We start from the raw sequence: 11,060 nt of genomic DNA, 5'->3' as shown, positions 1-11,060 counted from the left end.
TGTAATCTCAGCTACTCAGGAGGATGAGGCAGGAGAATCACTTGAACCCAGGAGGCGGAGGTTGCAGTGAGCCGAGATCGTGCCACTGCAGTCCAGCCTGGACGACAGAGCGAGACTCCGTCTTAAAAAAAAGAAAGAAAGAAAAAAAAGCGAAATTAGGAAACAAAGAGATGGGTCAGTTAGCTATGAAATGTAAGATGACTCAGGAGGTAACCAGGCTGGGCATCCATCAGGAGCCAAAAGCTCAAGCTGAAATGATGAGATTAGAAAACCAGCGGTTAGAAAAGGATCGAGAGTCTCCAAGAGAGCAGAAACGCCACGAGTGTCCTCACACGACCAGTTGCTGAGGGAAGAAGAGATGCCTCCTTTTCCTATGACCCAGATCCCTGTAATAAACCTCATTTCCCATAAGGAAACCTCAGTGTTCTTTACAGCCAAAAAGCTTCTACCAAATGCATAGGAAAAGGAGATGAGGTGCCATACTCTTTTCAACACAGAAATTCAGATACTTAGTGGACTTGAGTATGGGAAAAAACCACAGGTAGTAACTGGTCACACAGGTCTCCATGGTTTCTGTTTATTTCTTGCAAAAAAAAGGATAAACCTGGCCAGCTCACAGAAACAAACATGGACGTCAAAAGAATGTGCCTTCAGAAAGATCTAGACATCCCTTCTGCTCCTCCTGCCCTAATCCATGCCCAATACCCTGACCCATCCCCACTCTCCTCAAATAATGAGATGTCTTATTCTGTATCCCTTTTTAATCAAAAGAAAATAAAAAGCCCATTAAATATCAACTAAATAAAACATTTAGAACAAACCATCTTTCTCAAAGCAGTCGTATGAAATGAAAGGGTGGGCACAGGACAGAGGGCACCTAGAGCAGAGTTCAGGAGAGGACTGTTGTCATACCTGGTCTAGCAGCCCCAAACATACGGGGTGGTCCATGCTGTTAACGACTCCCACTGAGACCCACCACCTACGGGCCTCGCCACAGTGACACCACTACGACGATGAGACAGCCTTCTCAGGGCTTTTGGACAGAGCAGAATCAAGAAGAGGTAGCAGGGCTGAGCACAGTGGCTCAGAGCTGTAATCCCAGCACTTTGGGAGGCCTAGGCGGGCGGATCATCTGAGGTCAGGAGTTCGAGACCAGCCAGGCCACTATGGCAAAACCTTGTCTCTAATAAAAATACAAAAATTAGACAGGTGTGGTGGCACATGCCTGTAATCCCAGCTACTCAGGAAGCTGAGGCAGGAGAATCGCTTCAACCCAGGAGACAGAGGTTGCAGTGAGCCAAGATTGCGCCATGCACTCCAGCCTGGCAACAGAGCGAGATTCCATCTCCAAAACAAACAAAAGAAGAAGAAGAAGAGGAAGGAGGAAGAAGAGGAGGCAGGAGAAAGAAGACAGCCACAGGGCATGGACCTTACAGATTCGTGAGCAAGGAGTAGAGAGGGAACTGACCCTGTGGCCAGGGGCAGTCTTCGCCTCTAGGATGCTGGGTTCTCTTTCTAATATGAGACAGATGTTTACAGCCAGCAGGGAATTAAAAAAGAAGAGTGAAACAGATAATTTGTTCTGGCAATAGGTCCAATTATCAAAAGTGATTTAAGCCTAACACCCATGCAGTCCAGTGGCAATCACGTGCATCATTAAATGCATCAATTGTTATGAGTCTTTATTGCTTCAACACTTGTAGAAGTATGATAAATACTGATAGAACTCAAAATATTAGGAAATTCATAAAATATGAGAGCGAGCCCCCCTTAGAAGAGACAAGGGAGCACAGTGCAATTGTACAATGCAGAAGTAATAAATGTGCCGTGGACAACAAGGCAAATGTTCAGCAAGTTTCTCTAGGAGGGGGTGGGTGGGGATGGTTCTGATAATTTCTAAATCCTTATATTTGAAAGGCATAAACTTAATTAAAAGTTCTATGAAGATATTATAACTTTAATAGGCCACAAAAACCACAGGTCTTGTCAATGAGAGGAATCAAAAGGCAAATATCACGTCTGTGAATGAACATAAGACCTCCCCAGCTGGACACTGGATGCAACCTCTAACAATTCAAGAAGAAACTATGGTTAGGGCTTTTAAACTACAGTGAAGAAAATGTCTTTACAAAGGACCCTTATGTCACGAAATTGAAGAATAGATTGATCCGGAAAACAATTATCCCCATGGACAGGTTTAAATCCATTTAGTCACTAAATTCTATGAAATTAGAATGAGGAAATACGCTTTAGAAGCTAAGGTTAGAAAAAATAAAATTTACATATTACATAATTGCATTATAAAAACTCATTACCATTCCTTTTCCCCAACAACAACAACAACAAAATATATATATACACACACACACACCATCAGGTAATATACAAATTCAGAATGCGGAAACTTTTTTAATGGCATACTACATAGGTTTTTAAAATCCTGTGAAGATTCGTGTAAAAACACTGAACTAATCAAGATAGCCAGCCATGTTCCTCTTTTCATGTTTATCTCAAAAAGATGTTTCTCAAAACTGAGCTTCAGGCCAGGCATGATGGCTCACACCTATAATCCTAGCACTTTGGGAGGACGACGCAGGCAGATCACTTGAGGTCAGGAGTTCAAGACCAGCCTGGCCAACATGGTGAAATCCCATCTTCACTAAAAATACAAAAATTAGCCAGGCATGGAAGCAGGCACCTGTAATCCCAGCTACTGGGGAGCCTGAGGCACGAAAATCGCTTGAACCTGGGAGGTGGAGGCTGCAATGTGCCAAGATCACCCATTGCACTCCAACCTAGGTGACACAGCGAGACTCAGTATTGGAAACAAACAAACAAACAAACAAAAAACTGAGCTTCATGTCTTGCTCAATTTGCCCCAGCCCCCTTATACCCCTCTGCAAGTCTTCCCTATCTAAATTAATGATCACTTTAACATTACAAGTTTCTTAGGGCAAAAACCTTGCAACAATCTTCAGGTATTCTCATTTGTCCATCTCCTACAGGCTCTAACGTCAAAAGACTCCGCTGCTCACCCCATTAATTACTAAAACAACTGAAACCCTGGCCCAAACCACCACCACCTTAACCTCTTGAGCAGTACCACTGCTTCTACACTCTATAATCAATATAACAGCCACAGGGACCTTTTAAATGTGCTCTCTTCCTCCACTGCTCAAAACCCACTCCCTCAACGGCTTCCCATCTTTCTTTCAGCAAAAACCCAAGTCCTCAAATGTTCTATAAGGTTATCAACTCACACCTTGCTTTCTTCTTCCTCCCTCTTCCTTACCCTGACCCCTGCAGCCATGCAGGGCTCTTTGCTCTCTGGGTATTTGGTTTCAGACTTACTCTATCTAGGCTTAAGGCTTCTACACTCCCTACCCACTACCTGCCTTAAAAGCTCTTCTTCTTCTGATTTTTGCCCCTAGATATTTGGGGCTCACTTGTCACCTGCTCAGGTCTTTTTTCCCTCTAGGCTACCCTCCCTGCACGCAGGTGTTTGTCTGGTTTATTTCCCCCCATTACAACCCCAGTATTTAAACAACTGCCTGATACACAGTAAAAGAGAGCTCTTATATGTGGAATGACTGAATGATTATGCTTGCAGAACCTAGGAATGGGTGAGACATGAACAAGTCAAGAACTGAGATAAGCTTATCAAGATGATAGCCCTCTTAACATTTGGCATGCTGGGCAGTAGTAGTTTTAAGAAGAGGAAGAAAGCATGGAGACAGGAGTGAGTCCAGCTGCCAAAAGAGGATCCACCCACATTCTATCTTGCCATAGAGTCAATATTTGCAGACCTCAATGCCCATCAATACCCCCAAGAAAGGCCTAGTATAGGCAATTATTACCAGTTCAAATCATAAATGGTGCTATGGATCAAGATAATATTTCCAAGGTCTTTCAAACTTCAAAGGCCTAAACTTTTACATTATGGTTCATTCTCAAATACGTCATTTTTTAAGCATATGGATCATGCCCAGGTTTCTTAACACATAACAAAATGATATTCAGAAAAATGCTTCTGAAACAAGGGAGAATATTCCATATCCTGCAAAATTCAATCCTTTCTTTCCTTTTCTTTACCTAGTATTAAAGAAAAAGCAGCTAGCTACAAACCAGACACTCTTCTATGGGCTTGACAGAGTTCATCCCACTCAGCTGTCTTAATGAGGTGAGTAATATTATGAAGTTCAATTTATAGGTAGAGAGATAACTCCTCCAAGGTCACACTGCTAATGAATGAGAGAGTTGGGATGTGACCCCAGACAGGTTGGCCCCAGAGTCCAGGGTTTCTGGGTTTATGTCACCCCTGTGTAGTGCCTCTTGGTTCTGCCTACCCAATACCAGTGGGCAAGTTAGGTCAACAAGACCTTACGTGATGAATGCCATACATTTATTCAGAGAAGGCATAAAAATATCTCACTCATCAGTCCATTTAGGTAGCTAAGGAGTTAAAAGGCCCAATAAAAAAGGTTGATGTTCATATTAAAATATTAGCAAAAAATACACAAAGTAAACAACCATTAAAATGGGAAAGTCAAAGGAGAACAGTAAGAATAGACAAAATGCAATATTCTTTGAAAAAATTCTTTTCTAAAGTAAATATTAAGAAGCCTGCTTGAAAAACAAGTAAACAAAGTCTTATAAATATAGCTACTCATAAAAAAGTGGTTTCCTTTGGAAACATTCAACTGTGTACAAGTCAGCCATAACAACTAATGTTAATATATTTCTTCAAATCCTCATGTTTTGATGAGGAAACATTCAAAAGAAAAACAGAACTCTATAAAGGGAGAGGCTGTAACCAGGAGTGGGAGGAATTCCTTAATCTGACATTCAATGAATGTTTTCTGATAAAGAGGGATAATGGAATGGAGAAAATTTTAGCTAACAAATTACTTCCAAAAATATTAATTCCCTACTATCCCAGCTTTTCAAAAGACCAAATGGTAACAAAAAAGGACTTGGAGCCGGGTGCAGTGGCTCATGCCTGTAGTCTCAGCACTTTGGGAGGACAAGGTGGGCAGATCATCTGAGGTCAGGAGTTCGAGACCAGCCTGGTCAACATGGTGAAACTCCGTCTCTACTAAAAATACAAAAATTAGCCAGGAGTGGTGGCACTTGCCTGTAATCCCAGCAGCTTGGGAGGCTGAAGCAGGAGAATCACTTGAACCTGGGAGACGGAGGTTGCAGTGAGCCCAGATCACGCCACTGCATTCTACCCTGGGTGACACAGTGAGACTCTGTCTCAAAAAAAAAAAAAAGACTTGGTATGGCTAGGCTAAAACTGACACACTTTCAGGCTGGGCAGAGTGACTCATGCCTAAAATCCTAGCACTTTGGGAGGCCAAGGCAGGCAGATCACCTGAAGTCAAGAGTTCGAGATTAGCCTGACCAACATGGAGAAACCCCGACTCTACTTAAAAAAAAAAACACACAAAATTAGCACTCAATACTTTCTTTCCTTTTACCTAGTATTAAAGAAAAAAGCAGCTAGCTACAAACCAGACACTCTTCTATGGGCTCGACAGAGTTCATCCCACTCAGCTGTCTTAATGAGGTGAGTAATATTATGAAGTTCAATTTATAGGTAGAGAGATAACTCCTCCAAGGTCACACTGCTAATGGATGAGAGAGTCGGGATGTGACCCCAGACAAGTTGGCCCCAGAGTCCAGGGTTTCTGGGTTTATGTCACCCCTGTGTAGTGCCTCTTGGTTCTGCCTACCCAATACCAATGGCAAGTTGGGTCAATAAGACCTTACGTGATGAATGCCATACATTTATTCAGAGAAGGCATAAAAATATCTCACTCATCAGTCCATTTAGGTAGCTAAGGAGTTGGGTAGCTACAGGTGCACGCCTGTAGTCCCAGCTACTCTGGAGGCTGAGGCAGGAGAATAGCTTGAACCTGGGAGGCAGAAGTTGCGGTGAGCCGAGATCGCACCATTGTGCTCCAGCCTGGGCAACAACAGCAAAACTCCATCTCAAAAAAAAAAAAAGAAACACTTTTCAATAAATACGCTAAGTCATATGCTAAGTCATATACATACGTATAAACGGCATTATAAAGGCATGAATTCATCTCATGAAACTAAATATTGGATTAAATATTTCAAAGAACATATTATTTACAGACAAAATATTGTGGTAAGAAAAGTTATACTTCCATGCTCTCTCCTATAACTTTTAAATGGGTAGGAGGAAATGCAGAATTTAATTTAGCTTTTATTTTGAGTTTATTTATTATTATTTTTCTTTGAGACAGGGTCTCGCTCCCTCACCCAGGCTGGAGTGCAGTGGCGTGATCTCGGCTCACTGCAATCTCTGCCCCCACAGCCTCAAGTGATCCTCCCACCTCAGCCTCCTGAGCAGCTGGGACCACACGCATGTGCTACCATGCCTAGTTTGTGTGTGTGTTTTTGATTTTTGGTAGAGAATTGGGGGGGGTCTTTTTTTTGCCCAGGTTGGTCTCTAACTCCTGAGCTCAAGCAATCCACCTACCTCAGCTTCCCAACGTGCTGAGACGGCAAGTGTGAGCCATCACACCCAGCCTACTATAGCCTCTTTTTAAGAGTTTTGTTTTGTTTTTACTTTTTGGAGAACTTCTTTAAATAGGCATCGACCATCAACCTTGCACCTTGGAGCAGCTTCCCAGTGCTTAAAACATCACCTGACCAACCCAGCCAAAGCCAAAGTCCAGTTCACCCCCACCCCGAACCACCATCACCATTCTTACGTAGTCACCACTGACCCCATCCCACCTTCAAATCCTCCTTCCTTCTATCCATCCCCTCCCCCATATCAATTACAGTATCTCAATTCTTCCAGGATAAACAGGGCAGTCTCTCAAAACAACAACAAGTTTATCTGATTCGCTACCCCTTCCTTAAGGGTAAAAGCCAGTGAAGACTAGCCCTCCTCCCTCCTTCCTCCTTCCTCCCTGCCCTGAAACCAGGCTCCCATCTTCTCCGGTCAGTATCAGTAACGATCCCTAGAACTAATTCAGTGGTGGGAAGCTGGGTCTGGTATGGGCAGGCTACATGGCAGCCAGCAAAGAAGCCCACCTGGAGCTGTGGCCCTACACAGGGCACCTGCTGTGTGGGCAGCTGCCCACTCTGCCACCTTGGTGCCTCTTGGTTCTGCTTCAGCCTAGGCAGAGAATGGTCTGATCCTCTCTTGTTCTCTCAACCCACTCAAGTATGGGTCACCCACACTGCAAATACAGAATAATGAGTATCCAGAACTGGAGATGCAGCCCCAGACAAAGGCCTAGAACTTCAGACCTTCCAAAAACTTCACTAATCCCTGGGGTTTGAGTCCTATGTGAAAATGAGAGGTTTGGACTCACAGTCCTTAAGGTCCTTTCCATTCTCACAATCAAGATCCAAGATTCTGCTCATATCCTTAGGCCATCCCAGCCTAAAGTCATTGGAGAATGTCCTGTGCTTGTATAATTCTGGCAATTTTGACTGACATGTGGAATCCAAGTAAGTTATGGTTGGGTATGGGGTTGGTGTTGCAGGCTGCTTAATGCTTAACAATTACTAATACATTACAGAAAAATGGATGAAAACACTTCAAGATCTCTTGATTTAATGATTTAACATTAAGTCATTTAAAATGATGGACAATGAAATGGTAACACAGCTAAGGCACAAGCAGCAAATCTTTTTCATCTTTGGAAATGAATTCATTCAATGAAATACATACTGTGGATGCTATGTGAGAAACAGTTCCGGTCAGCTGGGAGTCTAACATCAAGTATTACAGCCATTCCTTTGATTTTTCTCCCTCCCTCATATTTGGGGATTTTAAAACAAATGAAAGGCAGCATTATTTCAGCTTAAGGCACAGGCATAAGTCACATAAGAACAAAGAAGGTTTTATTATCACATTAAGCATTGAGGAGGAAATGTGCTTACTGATAACTAATTTAGTGTTCTAGGCTATTAGGTTAGTATTTGCTTCTTACAATCTTCTAGGCCAATATTTATGATTTATATCTTGATAGAGGTAAAAATGTTCAGCTAGTGAGAAGGTCATTAAGGAGAGAAAAAAAAAAGCTCTTAGGAAACGGAACAAGAACAAAGTACACAGACAGGGAGAAAGGTACCCTTTGTGCCTCAGTGGTCTATAGAACACTTGCCCTCTCTGCCTATAAAGTGATTTAACATTAACCACATTTCACTCCAGCAGCAGAGTGCTATCTCCTGACAAAAACTCCTTTTTGAAAGCCTGGGGGAAAAAAAATCCACATACACAAAAGAATGTGAAACATATTGCCACAGGCCAGTGTCTTGGGCTTTCTGCCTAAGAGATTTGCTTTCAGCAAAGAGAGGGGGGGAAAAAACACTCTAACAACAACAGCTTGTACAGTACAGTGAACAGCCTCCCTGCTTTTTGGCAGACTTTCCCAGCGAACAGTTCCAGTGGCAGTGCCTTCAGCCCATTCAAGAATTCCATTTCATGGGAAAGGAAGTGTTTCAGATACACCTATTTGATCTTTCAGCATGTGCAAATGCACCTGCTAAACACCTAGTCTGACAGCCCATACAGTCCTCTCCCCAGTTCCTTCTTGTCCGTCTTCACCAGTAATCATATGGGTTATTTCACACTTGGACTAGGTGAGATGAAAAGTACATAAAAATCACGCCAAACGTTGCTACTGCTGCTGCATGAGCTTAGGTTCGACGTGCAGATGGAACTCCCTTCTCCCCACGCCAACTTCCCTGTCACTTTTTCCCTGGAGCAGGTAAGAGGGTTTGGTTTTGTTTTCAGCTTCCAAAGGCTTACCTCGAGGTGGCTTCCTCCCCTCCCTTTGCATGGCTGTCCCCTACGGCCTGGTCCTTGCCGCTGGGGTGGTAGGCTGTTAGCACCACTCCCTGGGAACTGGAGAGCCAGTTCATGGTGAGAGAAGGGGCATAATTTCTGCGATCCTGACACAGAGAAGGGGAAAGAAGTTCCTGTCTCGCCTGGCAACTCGCTCATTAGCATTGGCCAGCTCCTCCCCGCAGGCTGGTGATTCGCACGGGGAGGGGCGGGGTCTGTCCAGGGAAGGGCTTCCTGCCTCTCCAATTAGAAGCTGCAACTCACAGCATTGTTTAAACTCTGGGCAATTGCACTCTGGGCGGCTTTGGTTAAAGGAGGCGAAGGGTGGAAGCGACGGGTTGCACCTACCCCCAAGTTAGTCTGACCAGATTAAACTGCCAGAATGTATATTCAACTCAAAACTGTAACTACATGCCATCTTGCTTAGGAAGCCATGAGTTACTACCGAGCCTTTTTTTCCCCCTCTCCAATTCCTCTATCTGATAATTTCTGCTACTTAATGTAACATGAGTTAAAGGCATTTCTTAATCCCTTCATGTTCAGCGTTAAAAACACAGTAAAAAACAACAAACCTGCGGCAAAACTGTGCAATCCAGACGACGAGAAAGGCTTGATCCTTGTGCCCAGTTGAAAATGCCCTCATAAAAATTATTGTGTGTCCTGGAATGTCGTCTTCTTTCACATAAAGCCAATCTCAAATACACATCTTATCAAAATATTTTTCAGTACCAAAAAGGGATAGACATACCAATGCTCTGTTAAGTGTTATTGCTGAGAACAAAAGAAGTCCCTGCCGTTTGCTGAGCACCTACTATATGCCAAGCTCTCATGGACCGGTGTTTCACATGTATTATCTCATTCCATTCAATTCTCTCTCTCTCACACACACACACACCCCCTACAAAATAGGTATCACTATCATCTGTGTTATACATAACACAAGGAAAGTAAGGCTGAGGGACGAGTTAAGTAACTTCACTAAGATAACACGGTTGCTAGTGCCAGAATTCTAGGCTACATTCCTTTTTTTTTTTTTTTTTATCACCAGTATGCTGTTCTTTGTTTTGCAGATTAAGAAACAAGTTCAAAAGTTATCATAAACATAAAAGACAACTCTGTTCTTTCTCTCCATACCCCCTCCAAAAAAACAAAAAATCACATTTTTAGTTTGTTTTTGAATCAGGGTCTCACTCTGTCACCCAGGCTGGAGTACAGCGATGAACATATTTCACTGCAGCCTCAACCTCCCGGGCTCAAGAAATCCTCCAGCCTCAGCCTCCCGAATAGCTAGGACCACACGCATGCACTTCCACGCCCAGCTAATTTTTTTATGCTTTGTGGAGAGGGGGGATCTCACTGTGTTGCCCAGGCTGGTCTTGAACTCCTGGGCTCAAGCAATCCTCTTGATTCAGGCTCTCAAAATATTGAGATTACAGGCATGAGCCACCACGCCCAGCTTCTACTCTCTTTGACATACCCAGTAGTCTGAAGTTTTTTTTAGATTTTTATGATTCATCCAACTATCTAGAATTCCCCGTGAACAAGCTTTCAATTCCATCATTACATAAACTTATTGCTTATACCTTTTCATTGTTTAAAACAGTCATGAAAAATAATTTCTTCCTCCTTACATACTCTAGAAGTATCTGAAATTTATTTTTGAATCCTCTTATAATTTACAAAAGTCCTCCTTAAAAAGAATTTATATCTTCCTCCCTCCCCACTGCACAGCTACTCAGCCTTCCCATTTCCACTTCCACAGGACTTTACTTTCTGTCTCCTTTTTATCCCCATGACCTCAACCACCTCTAGATCCTATAATGCAGTCTTAGCTCCAATCTTACAACAGCCCTTTTAGCGCATCTCCTTGTCGCCTCCTTTAAATTGCTTTGACATTATGATCACATCCTGGCATAGCCCTCATGATCCCTCTCCTTGCTTAAAAACTTTCATTGGCTCCCTACTGCTAAGAGAGCCAGTTCCAGGCATTTGAGCAGATCACTGGGCATTCCTGCTACCTTATTCATACAAGTCTTTCCATCTGCTAGACACAATCTTTTCAGCTCCCACTATCACTCCTTTCTCTTCATCTGACAGCTAACTTAAATTTTATACCTACTGAGCCTTCAGTAAACACTGAATGGAGGAAAAACTGAATGAATTGAAAGTATCCTTTAAAACTCTACTAAATATATATATATCTACTAAATTAATATATATA

General features: G+C 42.8%; 1 protein-coding gene across 2 annotated transcripts in view; it reads right to left on the bottom strand.

Moving 5' to 3' along the window:
• Positions 1-9,006, bottom strand: part of ARHGAP18 (Rho GTPase activating protein 18) — a 141,637-nt gene extending 132,631 nt beyond the window's left edge. For both annotated transcript variants that reach the window (XM_011951652.1, XM_011951653.1), the window contains exon 1: positions 8,804-9,006. In XM_011951652.1, coding sequence (XP_011807042.1) covers positions 8,804-8,916 — 113 coding nt within the window. In that variant the 5' untranslated portion in view covers positions 8,917-9,006. The remainder of the gene's footprint in view (positions 1-8,803) is intronic.
• Positions 9,007-11,060: the final 2,054 nt, after the last annotated feature.

The sequence above is a fragment of the Colobus angolensis genome, unplaced genomic scaffold (assembly GCF_000951035.1).
Source record: "Colobus angolensis palliatus isolate OR3802 unplaced genomic scaffold, Cang.pa_1.0 Scaffold322, whole genome shotgun sequence".
NCBI classification, from domain to species: domain Eukaryota; kingdom Metazoa; phylum Chordata; class Mammalia; order Primates; family Cercopithecidae; genus Colobus; species Colobus angolensis.
This window is presented reverse-complemented; position numbering and strand designations above follow the sequence as displayed.